We start from the raw sequence: 27,613 nt of genomic DNA on the forward strand, positions 1-27,613 counted from the left end.
ACAAGATTAGCAATAATTGTTTTCTGATAAAAAAAAAAAACATGTATGTATAGATATATAGTGCACTGGTATAATTTCCCAACTTGATTTTCTCTTTTGTAATGAACCATCATTTCCAAATTCATTATATACATACTGTCTTTATCAGAAGCAGTGTGCCATTTACTTCTGAACTGACTATCTTGATTTAGTTACCTCTGAAGATATCAACCAACTGCAGTAATGTCACAGCATTCTTGTTATTTTCTGTCAGATATTTGACAGTTTCCACAACAGCACAAGCTTCCTTGGTTACATCTTTTGTTTCAAATGTATCCTTAACGAAAAGAACAGAAACAATAAGGCAGTTAAATTTTCGTCAAATGAGACTAACAAAACAAGTGTAAATGTGTATGTTAAAGTAACTCTGATCAATGATGCAAACTGTTATATCTAAGTGTGGCCAAATCTCTGTCAAATTTTGATGGGAAAAAATTACAATTATTCCACCTGCATCCATGCCTTCTCAGTATAACCTTTGTACCTGACTTTCATAAACTTACAAATAAAACTTTAACATTGTTGACTCCAATTTTAAGCAGGCAAGATAAACAAGATTGAAACTTTTTCCATATAGCGTATAAACTTTAGACTTAAAGTAATATTATGCCAAAGTTTCAGCTGAATACAACAACTGATGTTAAAGGTATGTTACTTTCAGATTTAACATAAAACTTCATCATTGTTTACAACAATGAAACAGGTGCTGCAGGTGACCAAAAGGTCTATTGGGTGCGTGCCTTTATAGATCACTGATTCAGCCAATGTTGGTATGCAAGAAAGTTTGCCAGTATCTACCTGCGAGTCACTAGTTCTTCCAAAGATTTTCCCAGAGTTCTTCCTCCACCAAATATACTGGCCACCATGCATAGCCTATCATGTGCTGAAAATGGCATTAAACCCACAAACCACAATAATGAAACACACTTTTTGTTTAAGCAGGTAAGACAGGTATGACACACAATCTCCTAGCATATCAGTATTTAAGCTTTAGACCTACAATAATATACCAAAGTTTTGAATGAATGCTGCGACACATGTGTAAGAGAGTAAGACTTTCAAAAACTTTAACATAAAACTTAAAATACTGTTCACCAGCAAGACAATCAAGTCAGGTACTCCTAGCATATCAAAGTATAACTTTAAACCCATACTAATATTATCTTAAAGTTTCAACCTTGAAACACTTGAGTACTAAAACTTCAATTTTGTTCTCCATGAAGCAACAAGCTTACTGCTTAAGCAGGTCAAAAAGGTATGACAGGAATTCTTACACAAGCTTTAGTACTAAAGAGAGATTATCCAAAAGTTTATTATTGTTGACACCATGTCACAAGCAGAAAAGAAACTAACATATCTCACCATCTTACAAAGGTATGATAATCATCATATTTATCCAGATGAGACAAATATATAAAAAAATTCTTTATTAAGCCTCATTACTGATTTGTTTCATCTATTAAGCCCTTCAGAACCATTAATAAGGGGAGATGAAATGTGGGATATTTGGGACATACATTACTTATTACTTCAATTCCAGAACGTTATATGCCTTCAACATTATTGAGCAAATAAGAAAAAAAACATAAACAAGCTTTCCTCACAAACTAACTGCACTTTTCTTCTATTTTCATCTCTGTTGTGAATATTTAACCTATTTACAGTCTGTTCAACTGTCTATTATTAACTATATTTTTGACACTGAGAACCTGTGTTTGGAGATCATCAGTTTCATTAGTTTGCAAAGCAAATGTCCACATCACTGACAAATGTTGTACCTTGAGACAAGGTTTAACTCTTGTGCGAAACACTTTATTTTCAAGGGTTTCAAATTTTGAGATTGGGTATATAGTGCATATTTGTGGTACCTAATTTTGTGGATCGATCACTTAAAAGGGATATTTATGTCTCTGTAAACGATTATATCGTCATTCATTTCCATGCATTTGCAAGGAAACTGATCTAACACATACTGTAGCTATAAAGCAGATTAAGTTATTGATTGCTAACATCTGACAAAAGCAGAAATCGTATTTAAAAAAATGCCTACTTCTTTTTCCACACGTCTGTGATAACTCATTTAATATCACTATTGTAATCTTAATTAGGTTCTCATGTGTTTTTAGAGATCACTATCAAAGCATAAAGTTGTCAACAATTTGGGATTTGGTGCATGAACAATGCCAATGACATAAAACCTTTTGTTCTAAATAATCTTGCCAAGATCACCCCTTGGGAACCTCTTTATGCTGGGTGACTTTAACCTTGTCAAACAAAATTGGATCCGTCACGTTCTGATGAATGCTGATGTTAACAATGCAAGAAATTGTGATTGCTTGTGCTGAATGATTTGTTACAAAATATGCAAAACAAACTGCAGAGATATGGACATTGGAGATGTACAGTGAGATTAGGTCTCGGCTGACCAGAAAACATCTTCCCTTAAGCCAGTTCGTGCTAAGTGGCTTATCTGCAAACATGACAATAGTAGCACTTTGGAGAGACTTGATTGAAATGGGCATTGAGGAAGTGAGACTAATCTGCTGATTCTTTATAAAACAGTTGATATGTGTAAAAATGTATTTATACATGGGAATAACATATGCTTTGGGAAATAAACGACATGGACAGTGATTAAATCTGCATTTATTAGTACACATCAGGTAGAGTCATTGCATCCTTATAGAAGTTTTCAAGCTGATGAAATTTAGCATTCAAATTAATTTGTAATCAATTAATTCCTGAGTTCATCATTCATGTACTTATCCTAATGTTATTTCACATTCGCAGCACTATAGACAGTCATAGAATTAAAACAACCAGGTGATGCCTTTCCATTACATATATGGGGGGTGGGGTGGGCAAGTTAATATTACTTCCTTCCTTCACACACAGCAAGCCATTCTCAAAGACTTTAGCCTTTTTGTGGCTTTAATTAAAATATTTAATGGAAAAATGTTTCGTATATGTGTCAGTTGATTATGACCTTTGAATCTTGATTCACAAATCAATAGGTATCTTTCTTGCTCCAAGTACATGCCATTCACACAATCAGGTTACAGTATATGGTCTAGAAACAGACTCAATGAGTAGAGAACATTCAATTTAATTTGAATCAATGTGACATTGATCTTTTGAACTCAAAATCAATGTTTTAAATGCAGGCCATCCACAGAGTTTGGTCAAGACTTGCAGCCTAGGATTAATGTCACTGATTCAAAGTGTTGTACATTGAGCATGGGCTTGCATGTTTTCCAAAAATGTTTGGTCCTATATCCCCAAAAGTCTTAACCCTGTGTGACAAAATATGGAAAAGATGCTTACAACTTTTCATTAGTGGATATCTATCCATTTCTTTGTTGGCACAAGTAATTGCCAAAGTCACAAATGGTAATAGTAAGATGGCAATGAATATCTAGTTTTAAACAAGGCATCTGGCAATGTAATCATCCAAGGTTTGCAGTAGTTGGCAGAGTTGCAATATAAAGTGTTTTAAAGCTGGCAGTGTAACATATTTTCGAGGTTAAATAAGGCTGAAATAATGACAAAAAAGACTAAATTTATGTAGATACACAAGTTTTCATATAATTAATGATTTGTAAATTTTGAATGAGAAGTAATTCAGAAAACAAAAGTATTTACAGTAAATCCTGTCACTGCTATGAGAGATCTCTATGCAAAGATTAATTGATTATATAGTGTTATGACCTGTCATGAGACCACTTATCATGAGAGACCATTGTTTATTGGCAGAATGGGTGGTCTTTCATGACAGGTTATACTGTATTATGATAAATATTGATAATGAGAGTACACACAAGTTAAATGACAGCAAAATTTGGAATGGAGAATTTCCATGGTGCAGCTCATTACAGGTTAAAAAGATATTTAAATATGTTAATATTTTTCATAATTACTTCAGCACATGATAAAACTTTTATTGTCAAGAAAAATATGATAGTACAAAGTAGATCACACTGACAAGGTGGCATAACTGTTTAAGCAAATATCTCATTTTTTCTGGTACTATTAGAATATCATGTGTTATTATTTTTGTCTATCATCAATGTAGCATGTCCCCCATATCTAGAGGGTGTGCGACAGTGTCATCTGTTTGGTGCAACACAGGATTCACTCTGACCTTAATTTCAACTTTTTGACCACAAAAAACATCCTTACCTTGTGTGCACATTATCCACATTGGTCAAGGTATGATATTTAGAAATAAAGTCATTCAGCAGAAAACACAAATGGAGAGAAAAACTGATGGAAAGACAGACTGTTCAAAGCAGGTAACTGATCTCTGCAATTCTTATCAAATGGGAGATCGATTAAAACCTCATGTCTGTACAGTGAAAATCCTTAATTTGCCATTAGTACTGAAACTGCCACAATATTCTTACCTGACACCTACAATTATCACACATGGAACCTTTGAATTCTCCACATTTCCTGCGGTCAAACTGGTGTTCTCCAAAGTACTGTAGCAACTGGGCACGACGACAGTCAGCTATGTTTTCACAGTACTGTACCATGCGGAACAGATTATCAATATGGACCCTCTTTGATTCGTATGTTGCTGCCTTGTCCACTGAAACAAATTTTGCATAATTATTTGACCTGCGTATGCGCCTGTATGTAAATCATGATTCTACAGATATGAATCCTAACAGTAAAATATGCTTTCCTGTAATAAATTTCTAACAGAACTCTATCATAGATCATGCACAAGATTTAAATGATCTTTAATATTTATGTATTCGTTTTGAATATTCAGCAGTTGATAATGTAGATTCAATTTCTTTTATAAGTCATGGATTTCTTAATTTTTTTGTTGTTGCTTCAAATCGAGTTATCCATGTATGAAAAACAGGATATCCTCCATTATCAATGTCATAGCCATGAATTTAAGTGGCAAGCCAAATGTTATTTTTTGCAAAACCATGAAGACAAGTATTTGTGGTATAATACTTTCCTGATAACGATATACTAGAAGCCCTTCACTGACTTTGCCAATCCAGCCATCAAGAAGCTAAAATGGATGTTAACCACCTTGTCTGGATTGTTTAAGTAATTACAGTGCTCAAAAGTCACCTGCATATCAAGCTGAAAGTCAGACAAGTATTCTCCAATTGGATATACGGATTGGCACCAAGTCCTGTCATTCATCAGTTACTACAATAGCAGAAGTGTGCATGCTCTTTAAGAGACATAAATATGAGGATGTGTAACTGTGTTGTGACAGGTAAGTACTGCTGAAGAAACATGTGTTTACTCCAAAAGATTGGTTCTATCCTCTTGACCTGAAGCTGGGCCTGGGCTTCTAATGTACACAAAGTAGCTAAGATTTTCCTGTGACACATCGGCAATGGATAACAGTGATTGTTGAAAAGGGAAAAAACTTGTATTACCCGCCAATACAAAACAAGCACAATAACATGTATCACTAGGAAACTACTGAGGTGGTGCTGCTGATACAAGCCTTGTAAGGTCAAAACAGAGTCTTTGGGGTGTTTGCTTATTTCTATGTGTTAAGCAACATTATTCAGCACATGATAGGCTATTCATGGCAACCAGAATATATGGTGGAGGAAGAACCTGGGAAAACCCTGGAAACCACATACCCTCAGGTAGCTAATGGCAATTTTCCCTCATACTACAACTGCTGAGCCAAGACTAAAACCTACATGGACAGAGGTGAGATGTCAGTGATCTATAAGCCAAATGTCCTACACCACTCACCCCACCCCATCCCCCGGGGCCCAACCAGTCTTTGGGATGAAAAAGTCTCCCAAACAGAAGCTTGTGGATGTCCTATCAGACCTCCAGCGCACTGTTAGTGAACAGTTTTGCTCTAATGCAAAATTGGTAGTGACCACTCCAAGCATCTGAAAATGGGAAATGGTTTATATGACCCCCTTGCATCTAAATAGTCATCAGTTTATTTACTGTTTCTGGCATTAACAGCAGTTTGAATTCTGTTTTGTGAACTAAATCCCCTTTCAGAATCTGCTGTTTGTAGTGGTAAACCACTGCAATTTTGTCCAGTTTATACAAAATAGGGAAATGGTCTTCATGACACATAAACATAATTTTCCACAGCTCGATCATGTTGTCCCTAGGATATTCCTGTTGTAGGATCACATTTGTTTCAAGGCTGTATTTAACCAAGGATGCTGCCTTTCAAGAAACTTAGCTTAACCTGTGCGATCATTTTCATTAGTAAATGGATTATCTTTCTTATATTTGAGAGAGAGAACACAGCATCCCTCCTTTTTGGTTCTTTCCTTAACCAATTGTAGGCAATCAACCATGCCTCTTGGAACCGCAGTTCCTTTTCTTCTCTTTTTCTCAGCCTCAGGTTCCACATGATTTGAACAGTGACCGACTATTTCCACTGTCACTGGATTGTGTGACATCTTCATTTCACATCTTAACACAAAAGCTTTCCTCTTGTTCTACATTATCGACTGCAGCAGATGATCTTACCATAAATAAATTGATTTTTTCTGTTTCGACATTCATAAATCTTGCTGCTTGTTATGATCTATACAATTCTGTTATGGCTGGTCAATGGATCAGTTAGTTATACCCTTAGGAGACAATTAAATCGGAAACCCTGAATAGTTTCTGCAAAAAACCACAGCAAATTACACAGATGTTTGTATTCAAGCACTAAATCTACCTTAGCATAGCCTGATTGAGATCACCAGCAAATGGGACAACTAAGACTTAATTTGATAAACTGTTTATGATTTTTACTTTATAAAAAATGAAAAAAAAATACAGAATGCATTGCAGGGCAGCAGAAATTTTATCAAAATCAATTTGTCCATGGCCAAGTAAATCAAAACGTTTACTTATCCATATAAAAGACCCACTTGTCTGTATTTTCATAGTTACAAAGAATAGTGAAAGATAGAATTGTTAAAATGTTTACTTTTATCAAGCTGCACCATTTAAATTCATGCAGTAAAATATACTGGATATATCAACTAGTCTTATTTTTCCTGTAACAGGCATACTTTGATTAGAGAGGTGAGAAAACAGTAAAGTTTAAACAAACCTTGAAGTAATTTGCTTTGGGTTTTTTTCTTCTAGTCAGCGTATTGGCAATGAAAATAAGGAGAAAATTAACTCGGAATAAATTTACAGTTACAAATACATCAGTCCACATTGATTAATGAAGATAGTCTGCAGCTGATGGGGTATATCTTGCTTGTTGCAAGTTGCAGTTTTTGTTAACTGTATTCCCAGTCAAAGTCAAGTTTAGTTTTAGTTGGTATTGTTGACTTTTCATTAATTTTTCAACATTTTTCCCTAAGCTTTATAAGAAAATTATCCATCCAGATGCATCTCCTGGGGAAATTCATTGTAGTCTTTAATAATGGTTTCAAGTTGCCCAGTGATTGGTTCAAACTAACAGATTCCTCAGGGAAGCCTTATCTTCTAACCAATGAAATTCATTCGGATGTAACCATTAAAATATATCTCCTAAACTGGTAGTCTCTTCTATTGCTTGTATCCATAGAAGCTGCGACTGGTTTCATTCCTAATTAATAAATGTCAGCATATACTATATACGTATTTAATACACCCATATGGTTCTTGCTGGTAAGTATGAATGATGTTTGTTAAACATTGCTCAGACAAACAGGAACTACTGCCCTTTCAAGTTACAGACCACAATTTACTTGTCCACTAAGAAGTAACCTTGCAGAAGTTGCTTGTCTGTGAGAACGATTTTATAATTCAGACAATATTAACAATAGATTTCTGCACCCATGCATTGGGTACAACAAGCAAAATAATTTGCACGACCTTTGCCCCAATGGTTTTCAGAAGTTGTATGACTAACAGTCTGCTTTGCAATAAGCCTGTGATTCCTCAGCCTGGCAGTCTCTCTGCATATGCATCAAGACCATGCCAGTTAAGCAAAAAGGTATCATCTACTCAGACTTTTGACTCTAAGGCTGGTGAGACAAATGCTGGGAGCTTGATATTTCACCTCACCACAAGGTCAGCTGTCGACCCCAACTGATATAGATTTGGCTTGAGAATGACTAAGTCCATTTCATAAATACATTAAGTCTACTAGGACTTTGAGCCTGCATGGGATGTGACAGACTCCAGTGTGGATTTGTCAAAGGTAACACCACCGAAAAAAATACCAAACAAGAAGGCAGTGATCTATGGACTTGTCTGCCTCCTGTCTTTGTAGTTAAATGGTGAAAACAGAGTTGCAAAAAAAAAAGAATCTGAACACCCTTGCCAGATTCTATCTCCTGCCATGTTCAAAAGGCATTTACTATGGCTTTCATCTCCAGGAGGCTGATGTGCAAAAGTGTCTGAGTCTTCCACCCACCATAATCTCCAAAAAGTCCTATTTAGGCATGGCATCATTTTATGTAAGCTGGTAATGAGGAAAGAAATGGGAACCAAAGTGATCCTTTTCTCTGCACCTTTTGTCATCATGGCCCTTGGAAACTGTATTCTCATCTGATGAAAGAGATTATAGAACTGCCTGTTTGGCTTGCCCTCGTGGGGATCCATTCTGTTTTTCTGGTCTCTCCTCTTAATGACAGCTGAGCTCTAGAATAGTATGCCTATGCAATGTTTGACAAGTTGGCAACCCGTTTTCAAACTTACACTACATGACAGTGTCCAGCAGGATGGACAACAGTAGCTCATCTAAGTGTCCAGCAGGATGGACAATAGCTCATCTAAGCATCCAGCAGAATGGACAACAGTAGCTCATCTAAGTGCCCAGCAGGACGGATAAAAAAATGATGGATGGATGGACAGATATAATGACAGATTTTCATGTAAATCAGATGCTAATCCACTATTTTCAATCATTTAAAAGACGTGATTATACCAGAGGTAAGATTTTCACTTGAATGACAATAATAAACATACATTACCTGATGCAAAGTTACCTACGTTTCATGAGATCATATGGTGTTGTACTCACCAAAATATATTTACAAAGTTACATGACTGCAGCTAACATTTTGTAACAAACTAATCTAAATGCAAGATGTAACCCAAAGAACAGAGGCATGCACTATAAAATTCAAAGTGATCTAATTCTGATGGGCTGGTTTGGCATTCACATTAATGCAAAAAAACACAACAAATTAATGGAAGGACAGACTGAAAGAACAAAGGTCACACATTAAGCCCCTACCACATTCTTTGCAGAACATAAAAATAACCTAGTTTTGTTTATCCAACTTGCATTAATCTAACTCTAGCCTTATGAGGCAATATACAAGTTAATTTATAGGTAATTAATCAAACCAAACAACTGGACTAACCTCAGATTTTAATCTGCATGGTTTGCATCAATTAAAACCAAATAGAATAATAAAACAAGTTAACCAGACCTATTCTAATACAAGAACTATAAGTAGGCAATAACATAACATGTAAATAATAATCAACTTGTACAGTGAACATTCAACTTTTACAGTAAGGTTTTAATCAATCTTCCACTGGAAGAGATTGTAGATCCAGTTGAAAACTTGGATCATCAAAGCTGAACAGTAATCTTCAGTACATTTCAAATGGAACGCATGGGATTCAGTTTAATTTATTTTACTCTTTATTAGCTTGCACTTCATGAATTACTCTAATTTAGGACTACATGAACACCTAAAACTAACAATGTTTCATATATATTTGTGTGGACATACTGTACTGGATTTCTGTAAAAATACTTACTTTCTAAGATTCTTCGCAGCCTCTTTACATCCTGATAAGAGTAGTACATGATACAGTGAGAAAGAAGGCCATCTCTTCCTGCTCGACCTGCCTCCTGATAGTACCCTTCCATAGACTTGGGCAAAGAGTAATGGATGACATATCTTACATCAGGCTTGTCTATTCCCATACCAAAGGCTATTGTGGCACATATCACCTGGGGAAAAAATTGGAGAAAAAAAACTCATTTCCTGTCTTGCTGCAAAATCATACTGATTTTAACCTTTGACTTCTGACCTGCCAATCCTATAATGTGTACTATGTCTCTATCACAGAATGCTGAAAGTCTGCTGAAACTGTGTTGTTGCAAATAGATAGTACAGCATTCACTCATGCATAACACAAATGCAAACAGCACAGATCCACATCTACTGTATCATGAAGCAAGTCAGATATAGGGTCAATGCAGTTTATTTTACTCATGATTTCAGTGGAATAGAATCACTAATCACACTGTGTGCTGATAAACATAGGTCAAAGCTATTGGTAGGAGTCTTGGCTTCCCAAAACAGTACAGGGAATTTAATTTACATCAGATAACACTCATAGCACTGTCTAGTACCTTAAAGTCTGGAGTGCCTTATCATTTTTTCAGTTTGTTTCTTCCCCTTTCTTTGTTTTGGCTTTCCATTATTTAGCAATGCAGCACAATGAAAGCCAAAGAAGGTGTTTTGTATGCAAACGTCTGAACAAAGTAATAAAGCAGTCTTTACAACAACAAAAAAACATTTCTCAGTCAGCATATACAGTTATGATGTTTGAGTATGGCTGACAACACAAATCATAAATATCAAACCACCCACAATCTGTCAGATTGTGCAAGAATTGCTATATAAGAAAATTGTAATGCATACCAGATTCTGAACCGACAATTGACAGCATGAGACATATGTCTCATTTAAATATTTTGTAGACAAGTGGAATTAATCTGACTACACTGAATAAACATCATTTTAGTCATCCAACAAATTATGCAATCTTTATATAAGGAAGTAATCTAATGGGATCAAAACAATTACCTGGAACTTGTGAAAAAATACTAGTATCTAAATTTGGGATCTACCCTGGCTTATGAAATAGCATAACTAGTTGCAATGTTTTTGTAAGTGTAGGCAATACTATTGGTCTTCAATTTACAAGGTTTCATAGATTCTGACTGTTTCCCTTCTTCTCTCACATAAAAAAAATCTGTCATTGCCACAGACCATTTGCCATTTTTAGAAGGGCATTGTAAAACTCATGTACAAGTGGATCCTGCTTTTTCTAATCACTGTGTTTAAAGCAACAAAGTTCTTTGAAAAATTAAAGAAGTACTGACAAGAGGCTAAATTACTGATATGTATTGACAATGCCTTGAAACACTGACATTAGAGCTGTTTTCTACATACTTTTACAAAGTAACAAAATAAAAAAACAATGTCCGAAGCCTATGCAATGTCTGTCTCATCAATTGGAACTGTACAAAACCTTTGTCCAATTATATTACAGTAAGCACCAAAATTTTCCAATTTTCAAAGCAGTGACTGATATGCACTGACGTAACATACATGGGGAAGCAAGGAATGTTTTTACCCATCCCCCCCCCCCCAATTTTGGACATTACATCTTTTTGACAGGGAAATAAATAAGGAGTCCATTTCCAGATCTGTTTGATAAATAATAAAATGTAAATCTAAAAATTTCTGAACGCATTTCCAAATCCCGTCTACCTCTGTGGCTACTTGCTATATCTCTGAACTTGAAGTTTAACATGCCTTTTTTGTAATTTCACTTGGTGGCAGCAATCATCTCAGCCACAGTGAACAATATTAACTCGACACAGCATAATGTCAGGTAAACATAACTTTTGCTTTTCATTTTTCCCTCCAAGAATCTAAATATTTATTCTTACACTTCTGTACCAACTATATGAACGTTTTAAAAGGCTGATTGCCCATTCTGCCATCAACATATTCTCATTTATTGGATGACATTTCCAGATAATGCTACAAGCGTAATATTGATCATGTGGTCATTCTGCATGAAAAATACATGGGTAAATTAAAGCATGTCAGGTATACATAAAAAGTTAGTCTGTTTCCCTGGCCAAATCCACTAAATAAATAGGAAAACCCAAATTTGGACAAACTAATATTCACATCTGAATGCAAGAATTAAATTTTCATATGTTTCTGCTGTTATTCTATAAGTCCTTAACTCATTAACCCCTAGCGATGACTTATCGGGGCAGGAGGTAGTAGCCTACTGCCGAGCTCTGTAGCTTCATGGTCATGCATGATACACTAAAGTGGATGGTATTATAGAAAGGTAGACAGATGTAGCTCTACAATGATACCAAATAATCTGGAATATCCAGTTGCACTACAAAATACAGATATAAAAAAACTATTTTTTCGACCCGACTTTTTTCTACCCAAAATTTGCCCATGGTCAGAATTTGATTTTGTGTCTGGATTTTTAGACTTGTTGGTCTCAGATCTAAGGCAAACTGGTATGAACTGCAAACAGACAGATGAGCCTTTGCAAAAAGTAGGATAAGATTGGCATTTGGAATAAAGAGCGGTCTTGATACAAAAATAATGGCTCCATTTAGCAAAAAAATATATAAAAATAAATTTTTTTTTTACCTTCTGCTCATGCGCAAGTCAAATAGCCAAATGAAAAATGATGTTTCTAACACAACTAGGCAGAATGTTATTGAAAGATCACCGGGGATTTGGTGTTTTCGGATCTATTCAGAAATAGCTTTCAAAATGTGTTTCCTCCTCATTTTTCAGGCAAAAATGACAAAAACCTCCAAGGGTTAATGTGCTAAGGATCATTTCAATACAACTTAGTCAAATCAAAAAGAGACAAGCATAAGACCTGCATGTGATAAGGAACAACTTTTCAACAACTGAGGCAACAACACAGATTCATGTTCAGAGCATAATACGAGTTAAAATTACAAATTATGTTTCTTACAACTGATGCAAGTAAGAAAAGTGGCAAATCAAAAAGGTTTCATGAAGGCAGGGAAACTATGTTAGGACCTATGTAAACTCTTATCTTAACTATTTATTCTTCAAGGTATGAAATTCCCTGTCTACAGCAAACACTGGTGACATATAATATTTATCCTATAGGTATTTTTCATATAAGCAAAATTATATTGCAAATGTATGGGGCTTAGAGAAAGGATTATTGCACATGGTTTCTTCATGAAGGTAAACTAATTTAATTGTCTGCAGGAATGAGATGAATTTTGTCTACTTGTTTGTAATGATCTGGCAAATAGTATCCTTACCTTACATCTACTACCATTAAGCCATCTCTCCTGAATGGCGGCTCTTTCATCATCCCGCAGGCCAGCATGATATGACATTGCCTGAATACCAGCCTTGCTCAGGTCACGGGCAACTGAATCACACTCATTTCTGCAGGTGAAAATTGCATCATGTTTATACACAAAAACAGACTAGCCAATGTGAATCAAACTAATAAGTAAAACATGAGTATTCTGGTAGGCAACTAATGCAAATCAAACAAATATTTTCTTCTTTCATGAAGTGAAAAAAAGATTTGCAAAAATAATCATAAAAATGTACATATGGTATAAAAATAATCAAGTACAGAAAAACTTAAACTGATGTGGCCAAAACTAACTAAACAGACAAGACACCCCATTCTTCTCGAACTTGCCTTTGATTTATTAAATAATAAAACTTTACCATTGAGGTTAATCTTGGGTGTTGTTTTTATAGGGTATAACGCCATTTTTCAGTACAATATAGGCTATGCATGGCAGCCAGTATAAATGGTAGAGGAAGAACCCTGGAAAACCCTGGAAAGAACCACCGACCCACAAGAAACTACTGGAAACTTTCTCACATACCCACATTATCTGAGCCTGAGATTCGAGCCCATGCAGATAGAGGTGAAATGGCAGTGATCCATAATGGTGAGTGCTTTAGACCACTGGGCAATCTTGGGTGTCAGTGGATGAATGGATGAAGGGATGGACAATCACATGGATGCTAAATAAATTGCTGTCAGTTTTCTGTTAAGGTGGGCTTGACAGAAAGTGAGTTAAGAGGAGAAAGTTTTGGGAAGTATCATTGTGACTGGAGAAATGCAATGATGGAAATAAAAATATTCTGATTTACATAACATTAATAAAGACCACCTTAAGCGAACATCTGTGCTGATAAAGGCTGCATTGATAAAACTCAGGTTTTCACAATACAACCAAAGCTATTTCCATGGTTAATGCTGATGCTTTTTATTACATGTTCACATCATCCACCCACTCTCCTAACCTTGACAAATAAATTGTAATCCATTAAATATCTTGTGAGTCCTCTTTTCAATGAATTCATGTACAAAGTTTGATGTAAAAAAGATGAAAACATGTTACTTAATAGGAATTGTTTTTATATTTTACCTCTCTCTCCGAGGATTTAAGCCCAGAAATCATCACACTGTCCCAAATGGTCACTACATTGGCAGCCTATATATCACATTTAGTGAATGTCCACCAAAAAGTTTAGGAGATGTTGTGGTTATTGACCGATGGATGGATGTACAGATAGGGGTGGGATTGTTTCATAATACAAAACCTCTAAAGCGTGGAAATACTTTTGTCTCGTTAAAGTCATCTGTATTTTTATTCACACTAATAGCAACCTAACTATGCAATCCAGTTAAAACATGTGAAAATGTTTTAAAATTTTATGTAAACAATATGCAGAATATGGTGAAGTTTTTACAGTTTAATGAAGAAACTCCTGATTTACTGTATTCAGTCTAGGTGTTACAACTATATGGTCTTAAACTAAATAACTGAGAAGATGAAAAATCAACAAATTTATTTCCCTAGAATACAAAGTGAAAATTTAAAAGGAACATACAGTATTATGAATTAAATCCATTATAATCCTAAAGTTTTATCACAAGTCCAAAAGGATAGTGTTTCAAATGAATTCCAATACTGAATGTGTTAATGCACCAGCAGTCGTGAATATGAATAACAGTCTTTATGTCTCACATTGATATAATCTAGAGTTATAAATATCTTCGAATGAATTCACAATAATCCCAAAAGATTATTTTAGTCTAAAAGTCAATGAGTACTTTGTAATTCTAATGAATAACTTAAACAAATGATTCTTCTCAAATTATATCTGAACATAACAGTAAATTATTCCACAGAATGATATAAAAATGGGAATGAATAATTTTGTTGACCACACCCTTATATAAAGACCCAAGACACAATAAAATAATACAGAACAAAATCCAGAAGAGGAACAGGTAATCAGAAATTTTTCTGTTTTTTATAGGAAAAAATTCAAAGACTAAGCTCCATGCGTAGTGCATATTTTGAGGTCGAAAGGCATATTAATTAAACCAAAACTGAAGGAATATACAGGTCAGTCTGCCACAATGGTTATACTGAGAAAGAAAAATGGGCTGAGGTATTGTCATGAAATTTATCCAAGGCAAAGTGAACTTCACCTTTCTGGCCTGTTTAGGTCAAATGACAGACTCTAAGGTGTTCAACCTGAACCACCCTTTAGTGCTGACCCTGACATTATTGGGATTCTCAAAGATAAGTGTATTGTCAAAAACCTGACAACAGAGCAGACAGCTCCCCATTTCCTAACAATGGATATGTATTCCTTCCATAATTTGACAATTTTTGCCGTTTTAAAAGTTGACAATAAAGATTGTTAATGGCTGATACAAAAATTATGTGCTTTGAATTACCTATATTTATCATACGGCCTGAGATCTGTCTGCCAAGGTATGCTTGGTCTGGTGTAAAAACACTAAATGACTTTTGACTCCATTACTTTTAATGATCCATGTTTCAAATTACAATTTCATACTTTTTTTAAAGTGAAAATGCATTAAAGCTTTTAAATCGTGTTAAAATTATCCATTTTGTTCACTTGTGTTTGCTTGGTAATTATGCTGCAAAGATTCCTATCCTTTAAAATGCAGAACTTGAATTTGATGTTACATGAACTATTGGTATCATCAGGCAATTTATTCTAACACCTGTAAGTAACAAGCAGAATTATTATAATGCTGCCCAAATTTATATTATGTTAGATGAATGAACAGATATATTTGTTTCATGATTAAACTTTTTTTTAAATGTTATTTTTAATATCAAGTACACAACAAATAACAACTTCTAATAATGCTACTATTTAAAAAAGCAACTTCTCCACAAAACATGAACAAAATGATATAACCACCAGTAATTTTGGTTTGTAATATTATTTTTTTTAATCTGCTATGAAGGGACATGTGAAAATAAACTGCAACAAAATTTATGGTTGATTAAGCTTACTAGGTTATAAACCATAAGCCTACATGTCAAATATTCCCCGTACTAGGTTAGAAACCATTTAGCCTCTATGTCAAATATTCCCAAAAATACTCATTTCACAAAGGAACATTCCCTATTCTATGGATGGGAGCCCCAAATCATTCCTCACTTCTGATGTAAAATAGATAAATTTAATGTACTAGTACCAAAGCCCATAACTTAATATAAGCATGCATATTTCGGTTTGATTTAAGACATTTCTTTTAAGTGAAAAAAAGAGTAGAGACCAGTGGTTCCACAATTTTTTTTGGTACAATAATATGGTGTAACTTGAGCATATCAGACTTGTAAACACTTGATCATAAATGCTGACCAACAATCCCATAGTGTTCAAAAATGTTCTCTCATGGTGACAGCATGTTTCTTAGCATGAGTGGAAGTAGGAACCACGATATTCAAGACATTTGGCCCTAATCCCTATACCAAGGGGAGATCACTCTGCTCATCCAGCACCTAGGTGGGCATATCATTTTAAACTTCTTTTAGCTAAAGTGTTATCTGGGAGGATTTGCAAGGTATTAGTAGTTATCCTAAGGTATTGGGTAGCATATTTAAATAAGACATTTGGGAATAAACAGCTTGGTGTTTGGAGAAAATGACAAATTCTGCATGTTTCTCAAATTCATCCATTTACACAGATAAGTTTATCTTCCAAATCAAGGCATGTGGACATCGCAGAAGTTGTCTTATTGAATACTCAAAATGTATGAGTTCTCACACTAGCAAAATTGATTTAGCTTGCAACGGCTTTTATCTGCAAAAGGGCACTTTATCAAAACACTGATTCAGCTAGCTACATATGACAAAGGAAGAACAAAGTGGCTCAATTATCCTTTGCTTGTGAAGATGAAGCTGAGGAGAGGGGCATTTGTAAAATATTAAATGAATTTTCCAGTATCATGTCTAATGTATGATTGGAATTATATTCATCACACAAGAATTCATAAGAATACTTATCACTGATAAGACATTTCACTGAAACTGTCTCATCTTTTTCAATATAACACAAATGCTCAAATTAAAAATACCATCAATAAGACAGGAGAAAGTTCAAATGATTCAAATTTATCAGATTCATTTCACTGCACCAACTTGTGGTTTTACTGAATAAACTGTTTGCTATAGGTTGCAAACAGAAAGTATTCATTTCATAAATTCTGTTCATAATGAGCATTCATGTAATAGCCTGTAAGTTGTGAATGGTAAAACCATGCATAATTATTAAAAGTGACAGTGACACAGACTTAGAAGGAAACCAAAATGTTACATTTCACATGTCAAGCTGTAGATAGATAAAAAGATATGTAGACCACATATATCTCAAATGGCTGTATTATATCAAGTGGAATTGGAGGATTGGTCACACGGTGATGGAACAGAATGCAAACTCTACATTTACTGCATTTCATAATGTGGAAAGGAGTCAACAAGTCTGGAGAGTGTTTAAATCTTTTTATTTGTTTAAACTAATTATCTGCCTAGTTAATGTATTGTATGCTTATTTTTCTGACTACTAAAAAAGTAAATAAACAGACCTGCATGTCAAGCATACATTTGGACAGATAACTTTAACCAAAAAAATACATGCTGACAATGAGACTGTCAGCACCAGGAATGTGCCAACTAAGTCTCATTTTTCAACTGACATGGGCCATAATACAAGAAATTTGTGGCATTCAGGAACAGATTAAATATAAATAAGTTTCATTAGAAAACATTATGGGGCATTCTTACCTTGACAGGCAGTACACAATGCCACATTTCCCTGGAAAATTTTCTTTGATCTGTTTAATTATATCATTTGTGAGAGTTGATGGCTTCTTGGGCAGAAGTGAAAACCTCAAGTTGGGACGGTCAAAGCTTTGGGTAAACCTAAAATAAATACAAATTTCTGCAGAATACTGTGTTCACCTCCTCTGCCATTATATAATCCAACAAGAATCCCTTGATGGGACTGATATTCTAGTGACCAAAAATACTTTGCAGGAATCCAAGGTAAGACTGTTCTTTTTTTATGACTGCTGAGTGTTGAAACTATACGGGATATTTTTAAATGATAGCCACTGTGGTGATCAAACTCGATGTTAAGATCAGCACCATTTTCATTTAGAACCAACCAGATGTCACAAGAAGTCTTTTGTGAAATATGACATTCCTATCAGGTGGGGTACAGATAAAAGAAATTTCAAGATGGCCACGTGGTAGCCATACTGTATGACAGATCACCATCAAAATATCAGTTTCATTTAGGATCATCTATACGCCATAAGAAGATATGAAGTCCTCTGGTGAAAACACTGTGCTGATGATATTCCATTCAGGAGTAGTGATAACTAGTTTTTCAAGTTGGCTGAAGTGGTAGCCATAATGGATATCAAATTGGAAGCAGTTTTAATCAGGAATAACTAGACATCGCTGGAAGTCTTTCAGTGAAAACCACATGTTGATATGGTTATCTGTTCAGGAGGAATAATGATAACACAATTTTTAAGTTGACCACTGTGGCAGTCATATTGAATATCCAACTGGCATCATTTTCATTAGGACCAACTTGAGCTTGGGATGAATGAATGCTGTGTAACGTTTCATGGCAATCCTCCAAGTGGTTTAGAAGAAACAGTGACAGAATTGAAAAATCCTTGAATTAGGTGGGTTCCTTTGAAAATTCCTTGAATTTAAAAAGTTGGTCTTAACTTTAAAAGTCACTGAATTTGCTGAAATCTTGAACTTGACAAAATACTGCTAGAATTTATTGTAGGAATACAAAGCAATTTAAATTAATAAAATATATGTTTATAATTGTGACATAGCGCATTCCTGGTTGGGTCACATTTCTTCCTAAATTAGTCAACTATTTGCAAATGTGATTAGTGCATCAATACAGTAAAGGGACACCACTCCTTCTGCATCCATGCCAACCCCATAAGAGGTGTAAGCAAAATTATTGCTAATTTAAGTGGCAAAAAAACATAATCTGAGCATAATCACACACCCTACATACAACTGATATCCTCCAAATTTTTCTAGCAAGGGGAGCAGCAGAGGGGGCGAATCCGACATTTTGTCCAATCGTTATTTTGCTTAATTATTACTTTCTGCACTCAACGATCTAGTGTCGTCAGCGCCTGGTAAAAAAAAACGACGTCGGTCCATCTTACACGATGGTGACGTCATTTGGTTTAATTAACACCTTCTGCGCGCCGATCCCCAGCGTCGTCAGCGTCCAGTAAGCACATCGACGACCGCGTCGATGTCATCGCCCCCTCTGCTGCTTACAATGATCTTACAAACAGAGTGATCACTAACTCCTCCTCCTGTAGATCAATTAGGTTATTTGACTGATCGGTGAGTTTAAAATTAATTCTCGTTAAAAACCGATCATGGCATCGCATATAGACCGGATTAATCGGATTCTCAACGATTAAAAATCCCGGAGGGGCTGTTGGTGAAAATGAATAAAGGATATATCCCTGTTGAGCTTGATTTGATTGATTGGTATCTACCTGGTAACTCCCTTCGATAACATCACACACTAGATTGATTGCTATCACCGATGCGATATTTACGTTGTATGGAGCAATATGCCTACCATCATCCCCGTTATCGTGTCTGAGGATATAAGTTGATGGACCGAGAAAATCATTAAGAGACTTTCTTAGTTCTGGCGCGTTGTATCCTGGAAACTTGAAATCGGGTAAATCGGCTTCTGCGATATTATACTCGGTTAGGAATTTTTGTTTATTATCAATTCTGCTAGTGGATATTACCCCGATGATTCTTTCATTGATATATTCCATGTCTGATATAAGTTGATTTAACACCTCAATGTGTTTTCGTGCTTTTGTTTCCCGTAGCTGTTCTAGTTGTGATTGGCAAATACGATTAATCTCGATAAAAAACCTATCGATATCATTTAAATTAAGTTCGGCATTGATGTGCGATCCAGGAGTTTTCTCGTACCTAAAATACCAATACATGGTATTCCTGTCTTGAAATGTAAACCAGTCGGGGGGTGACGAGTTTTTCATAACAAACAAAACATCTCGATAATTGGGATTAATCTCATGATACGATTGTTTACCCTCGGGGTTTTCATAAGGTGGATTCTTAGGCCATCCTAGTATGGTTCTTATTGAACTGTTATAAATATCAACCATATACCCCGGTGTGCTTATTTCAATCGTCGATGATAACGTCGGTTCATGAACCGTAATAGCGATTTTTGATTCCTTTCCTGTGATCGATTTTATTCTGCGTTGAAATTCTTTATTGATTTGCTCTATTTGGTATGACCCAGTTGGTATTGTAACCTCCTCCCAGTTTGGGGTTCCATCGGGTTTATTTGTCCGTGCAAAAACCAGCGAGTTATTAGGTTGTTGTCCGTTAAATGCGTTCGCTCGAATATTAGGCCAACTGTGATATATTCGCAATTTTGCCAGCGCTATTTCCTTCACTGGAACCGGCGATGGGAAGTTCACGCTGAATTCGGGTTTCGTTGACGTTATTGATATCATATTTGTTTGTACCGGAGTGGTGTTCTCCGCGATCCGCTGAAGTAATTGAAACCCTTCGGGGTTCAGCGACATTATTATTATTTGTTGTCTTTAGTGTCTAATTTCAACAACCAGGTGGTTTCGGCTTCCAGTTGAAAATCCTCGATTTTTGACATCGCGGAGCTATACAACTGGACCATCGTGGAGAATTCAACATCGGATATGAACAAATTATCAATCGATAACGAGATCAACCCGGATAATTTCGAGTATGCGTCGGATACTATTTGATGTTTTACTGTATACTCGTTGAGTTTTTTCTGAAAACACGATGATATCTTCCTAGTGATTGCGTTGGCAACTCCAGCAACTGTTGTCATCGCGGAGATAGCGATTGGAACAGCGATCGGGGTTATCGTGGTCACCGTGGATAAAATAACACCGGCGCCAGCTACTATACCCGATACCGAGTACACGACCGCGTCGATGGCGGTTATTTTTCTGCGGTATTTTTTTATTTTTGCACGGTATTGTTCGGAAAGCGTTTTCAAATTCGCGGAAAATTCTTTTACGGTATCGAATCGATATTGATGTGACGTCGGTGATACCTCTGATTCAACTTCCTTGGTGGTCATTTTTATTTTAAAAGGGTTAGTGTTTTTAATTACTTAGATTCGCTGCAAATTCCACATACCATGTAATGTTTGCCCGGGTTAGATTTCTATCAACGGCATAAATTGTAAACTGTTCAGTTGCGTTCCTGTCTATAATTGTTGATATTGTATTGTTAAACCCGGATGAACTCGACGATAATATATTAAACTGCATCATTGAAACCAGTGTCAATCGATAAATACCCTTAACAGTTGCGGTAATATTTACTGTATTCTGTGTAGGAGTCCAATCGAATGATCCATGCCGAATTGTGTATACTGTGTTGATGATGTTCTCATGAGGGATTTTTATTTTTTCGAATTGCTCTGTCATTCTGGGTAGTCTGTCCTTAATCGCTTCAACATCAGTTTTGATTGTTTTTATTTCCCCTCCATATGTGTCTACATTTTTTTTGTTCGCTTCAATATTAGTTTCGAGTTGCTCTGTTATTCTCGGTAGTCCGTCTTTAATCGCTTCAACATCAGTTTTGATTATTTCTATTCTTCGCAAATTCGCGTCTATATTATTCTTGTTCGTTGCAACATTAGTTTTGATTGTTTCTATTTCCCGTGTATTCTCGGTCATACTTTTTTTGTTCGCTGCAACATCAAGTTTGATTGTTCCTATTTCATATGTATGTACGTCTATACCTTTTTTGTTCGCTGCAACATCAGTTTTGATTAATCCTATTCCCCGCCAATACGCGTCTACATTTTTTTTGTTCGCTTCAATATCGGTTTTGATTGTTCCTATTTCCTGTGTATGCGCGTCCACACCCTTTTTGTTCGCTTCAATATCAGTTTTGATTGTTTCTATTTTCCGTCCATGCGAGTCTACATTATTTATGATCGTTGTAACATCAGTTTTGATTGTTTCTATTTTCCGTCCATGCGAGTCTACATTATTTATGATCGTTGCAACATTAGCGCCGATTATTTCTATTTCCCGTTCATGCGCGTCTACACTCCTTTTGTTCGTTGCAACATCAGTTTTGATTGTTTCTATTTCCTGTCCATACGCAGTGATATCATTTATAGTTATTGTGATTTCATCCGGTTTGGTATTTTTTTTACCAAGGAATTTATCAAAGTTGTCATCGATCCTGTTAACATTTTTTCGTAACGAGGTAAATTGGCCCGACAGCGTCGTAAACTCCAAAATAGTATTTTTTATTGTTGCAAGATTCGGTTCGGTTACCGTCGGGGTTCCAAAAAAACTAGCGGTAGTGAGTTGTATATCGGTGACAGATTTTTTCACCTCGGTGGCAGATTTTTTCACCTGCGCGTCAAGTTCGGTCACCGATCTATCTAACCTTGTAAAACCGTCCTGGACTAATGTTACCCTATCCGTCACCGCTGATATATGTCCACCCGGTCTGAGTCGTCCGTCGGCGGTATACAACGCGATAGCGCCCTCATCGGTATCACGCTGTCGTATTAAAACGTCATTCAGTGACACATTACCGGATTTCAATTTACCCTGGCGGTCTTGAAATACAACTATTTCACCTGGGTCAACACTTGTTAAATTCAACGTATCAGCGATTTCATCCTCAATTAGTTTTTTTATGTCATCGGTTGCGGCCGTTTCCGTGGGCTTTTTCAGCGCCGAAACCGGTCGTCCCCAGATATCAATCATTATTATTGTAAATGTTATTCTCTAAAATCCGTTGAGCTTCTACGACCCCACTAGTGTATTCGTTTACAACCACATGAGGTGGTTTCCGCGATGATGAAATCGCCGCAAGTACGTTCAATACCTCGCGGCCACATATCGGTGGGTCGCTTAATCGCTGTGTTGGCAGCGTGGAATAAAAAACCCGGGCTGAACACGCCCGGGCTGAACACGCCCGGATATACCGCATGAACTCTTTCGGCGGGGCTAACCCGTATGAATCAAAATAGACGATTGCACGCGGATCAATCGCGTATGCAACCCAATGAGTTCCCGCTCCGGAGGACCCATCGAGGTTAATTATACCGGTTTCAATATTCCTTGGTGCCGCCGGTAATTGATCCCTCATGAAAACACCTCTGAAGTTTTTTATCGCTAGCGCGTTTGCGGCGTCTATTAAATCAAAATTAGACATTGGAGTCATTAACTCCCGAGTCAATAAACGGTTCCCGGTAGTCTTAGACCCTTTCCCGAGTACCATGAATACGGGGTTCCCGGTAGTCTTAGACCCTTTCCGGCTACGGGTCGTTTTTTTTTGTAACCTTTCCCGGTTGCCTTCTTCAATGCCATCCCCGCCGCGGTACCAACGGCTCCTAACGCCGCCGCCTTAGCCACTGCTGGTGCGGCCGCGGCAATTAATGCCGGAATCGCAGCTAACAGCGGAAATATCCCACCGGTCCTTTCCATGTTTTTAATTGCTGCGGTTGAAAAATCTATTTGAACACCCTTTTTATTCTTCATCGCATCATTGAAATGTTTTATTTGACGCGCCGTCAACGATATCTTATGATTACCACCTGCCATCTGTGACGGCTTCAGCGTTATTGTGGTTCCGCATTGTTTAGCCGACTTTGATCGTAATTTCTTGACTTGACCATCAGTCAACTCTACACTGACGACACTATACGACATTTTATTGTAAACGCGTTTGTGTTTTCAATTACATGTTTTCCACTGGCGCATCAACGATTCTCATTCGTCCACCAACGCCTTCCAACAGCATTGATTTATCGCTGAGAATGACAGCAACCGCTCTATAATTGGCACCAGCCGGGGCTATATGAGCTCGGAAGTGTATATCAACGACGGATTGTCTCGTTAAATCAAGATGCTCCAACGAAAAATAATAAATCGGATACAGGTTTTTAAAATCAAGTTGTGATATTTGCAAACCAGTGTCGACGTTTTGATCACGACCCATATACGACAGCAATCGATGATACACACGTGCGATATGGTTGTCGCCGTAATTAAGCTGTATATCCTCGGATGGTTCCTGTTGTCCGTTTATTCTCAGCGAAACATCCCTGACTCCTAATTGATCAAATATCATATGGCTGCGTTCTTGACTACCCAATCGTTCCCTATTCTGCAGCGCTATGAATATATGACGCGGGGCTGAAACACCTTGTTTTGATGCCAGGTGCCATGTAAACGTATCGGCGACGTTATCCTCTTTAGCATCAGTTGTTACCGCTAGCCAACTCAACAACGATTTCCCTCCCTGTTCCATAAATGCTAACAATCGTGCTTCCGTGGTAACTGATGGAGTCAGCACCGGCATCCACAATGCCATTTTAGTTAAAATGACTTTACCGGCAGCGACGCCAGCAGCACGCCATATTGCATTGTTATCATCGCCCCTTCGCGTCAGCGCGATTGTGTGCTTGGCCCCATAGACAACTTTTCTAACATTTCTGCAGAATCCAAATATGTGATGGAGTGGAATCGCGCATGAAAACTTTCGGCGTGGTCCTTGCAACATTCCTACTCGTGCTGCGAATCCCATATTGTAATTATCGTTAAGACTTTTTATAATATTGAAATTAGCGACTGGTCCTGCTCTGCGGTCTGGATTGGCTGCTTCAGCCTGTGGGTCAGTTGCGGTATCTCTTTCCACCAGCACGTTGATGTACTGAAGATGGTCAGCGTTATTGGTGGTGTCCTTCGAAAACATCATAGATGGGCCCGCCGATCTTGTATAATCATCCGAGTATCTCGCCAACCCAATTATCGTTGTTGCAACATCAACCTCGCGTTCTATTGATTCAATTTCTCGCCCGTCAATAAGATATCTGGCGCTCTCAAATAACGCCATGATACCGTTGTTGACGAAGCCAACTCGAACACGATGGTCATCTGCGTATGGTGCATTATCGGCGGCATTTGTCACGAGTTCTCCCTCGATTTCGATAAACGCTTCACACGGCAGAAAGTATTTACTGGTATCTTGGACCTGAAGTTCAATTCGCGATCGTAGGTCGGGTTGCGCTGCATAATAAGAATAATATTGATAATCGCGGACAGAATCATCCCTGTGCACTGGGGCATCCATATCAAACGCGGGATCAGCGGTTCGCGCAAACATTTTATTATTTATCATGTTGATGTTTTCAATTGCGATTTTTTCGTCGTAAATTCTTTGAATTTAAACCACTCCCCGCTATCGCGTTCATGAGCGCGTTGGTTGCCGCATCGGCGGATGGCTGAGCCGCCAACGATTCTAATTTTTCTTCCACGGCGTTATTTATTACTTTACTGACATTTGCAGGCATCACTGTCGTTGATGGCATTACCGGTGGTTTCTGTTTTTTTCTCTTGGATTTCACCAATGACATTAGTTTGTCCCGCGCGGCTGAAAGCGCCTTTCCGGCAACATCTCCAATAGCACTAATTCCCTTATCACGAATAACATCAATAGCCTTCATTCCTAATTGTTTGGCTAACGGCGCTACTTTTGGAGCCATTCTTGTAAATAACCCCGCAATGGTGCTACCGAGACCATCTCCATAGTACGCACGGTAAACAGGCAATCGCGAGTTTACCACGTAGACGAGTACTGGTTTATCGTGATTGTAGTGTATGATCATCCTTATTAAAAACACCAGTTTTCCAATTAATCATCCACGAGTTCGTCTATGAGCGTTCGATATGCATTAATGTCCATAATACCGCCTGCAAATAAACGCTTGCAAATATCAGCGGCCTCATTGATTATTTCCGGAGAGTTATTTCCGGCTCGTTTTCCTCCGATTAGTACTTCCAGCCGTGATATATCACTGAGAACACTATTAGGACAGGTAACGCCATAGGATTCTTTACCAACAGAATATCCTTTTCCTTTTTTTGGTGTTATACTCTTAACTTCCTTGTGGAATGCGTCGTAATCGGATTTACTATGATGTGGTAATGCATCTTTATGTTTACTTGCTAAATACACTATTCTTGCCCAGTCTTTTAACGACTTTATATTTTTCTCGTAACCGCTATTGATATGCTTCTTATCTCGTATGCTCTTAGCAAAATTGTTGGCAGTAAAATTAATTAATTCTTCCCTGTTGCTGAAGCCTCTAATTTGATCTATTGTGCTCTTCTTGAGTACAATACGGGGTATATTCCCCTCTTTTTCTTCCGGTATTTCTTCTTCTGGTATTTCTTCTTCTGGTATTTCTTCTTCTGGTTCTTTCGCAGTAGCACCTAGTTCTTCCTCGTCGGCCATTGTAACATAAGGTTCTTGTGGTTCCGTTATAGCGAATGGTGGTGGCCTCCGTGTTGTAGCAGCCGCTATTTTTGCAGGAAGTGTTTCTAAAGACCTTTTTGTTTGTTCGGTCTGAGCCGCTATCTTTCCAAGCGCACCAAGAACGGGTACAGTTGCCGCCGTAACATCTTTGGTCGCTTTGGTTACCGGGGCAAAGAGTTGTTCGCTTCCAACAGTAAAATCGGTTTGTAGTTGCTGCCGCGTTTGAAGTTGTTCTCGGACCCTGTCCCGTAACGGTATAAACCTTCTAAGCGCCGCTAGCCGCTCTCTGGCTAGCCGAGTAGTAAGTGATTCGCCTACCATTATTGCAATTGCTTCGCAATTTCTAATTTCTCGCCGGAGTTTTCGTCTATAATCCTTCTAATGTTTTTGATCTTACTAGAAATCTCCCGGCGTCGTTCATAAACACGTCCGAGTTTTTTTCGTATTATTTCAACGGCAGTAAATAGTCCAATGAATGCATTTGCGTCATTGTGGTACAAGTTTTCATTAATCGTATGTTGTAATCGTTTTATAAAAAAGTACTCGCGGGCCAGGGTAAAACGCCCCCGTTTCGACTGTTCGTTAATAATCTCATAATCGGATAATATTTTTTCACTGTCGAGACCATCAGATAATTCAATTCCTTGATTTTTTAATTTTGAAATCTCGGCTAATATATTATTGATGTCTTCGATATTCATTATTCTTATAAAACATCTTGTTTTTAAATAAAAAAAAATGAAACCCCGTGTATCAATTCCGAAGGTGTTCATACTTTGTTTTCTTCCGGAATAGACAATAACGTTTCACACTGTCATGGTGGCCTTGTCAGCGCCATAGGCGCTGGTGACCTTGTCACTCGCTAATTTCTGTTATATATGAAAATCGAATTCTGTGACTCGTCTTTTTTGAGATCGCTGTTTGATATACTCGTTCTGCAACAAATCGTACTGCGGGCATACAAATATCAAAATATTTTCCTGCCGCATTCATGGAGTGAAATGTTTTTTCCTCGTGCGTTGTTGTATCAAACGATTTGACGCTCTTTGCTTTTTTTGCGTGCTTCCCTGTTTTACCTTTTTTGGTGTT

General features: G+C 37.1%; 1 protein-coding gene across 1 annotated transcript in view; it reads right to left on the bottom strand.

Annotated features, from left to right (window-relative positions):
• LOC149801020 (uncharacterized) overlaps positions 1-27,613 on the bottom strand; it is a 118,881-nt gene that overhangs the window by 30,828 nt on the left and 60,440 nt on the right. The window contains exons 16-20 of the mRNA XM_089955045.1: positions 17,918-18,055; positions 13,091-13,220; positions 9,766-9,961; positions 4,443-4,630; positions 196-316 (exon numbers count right to left, since the gene is read on the bottom strand). Coding sequence (XP_089811171.1) covers positions 196-316; positions 4,443-4,630; positions 9,766-9,961; positions 13,091-13,220; positions 17,918-18,055 — 773 coding nt within the window. The remainder of the gene's footprint in view (positions 1-195; positions 317-4,442; positions 4,631-9,765; positions 9,962-13,090; positions 13,221-17,917; positions 18,056-27,613) is intronic.

This window comes from Sinohyriopsis cumingii, chromosome 4 (genome assembly GCF_028554795.1).
Source record: "Sinohyriopsis cumingii isolate HCF-2022 chromosome 4, ASM2855479v2, whole genome shotgun sequence".
NCBI classification, from domain to species: Eukaryota; Metazoa; Mollusca; class Bivalvia; order Unionida; family Unionidae; genus Sinohyriopsis; species Sinohyriopsis cumingii.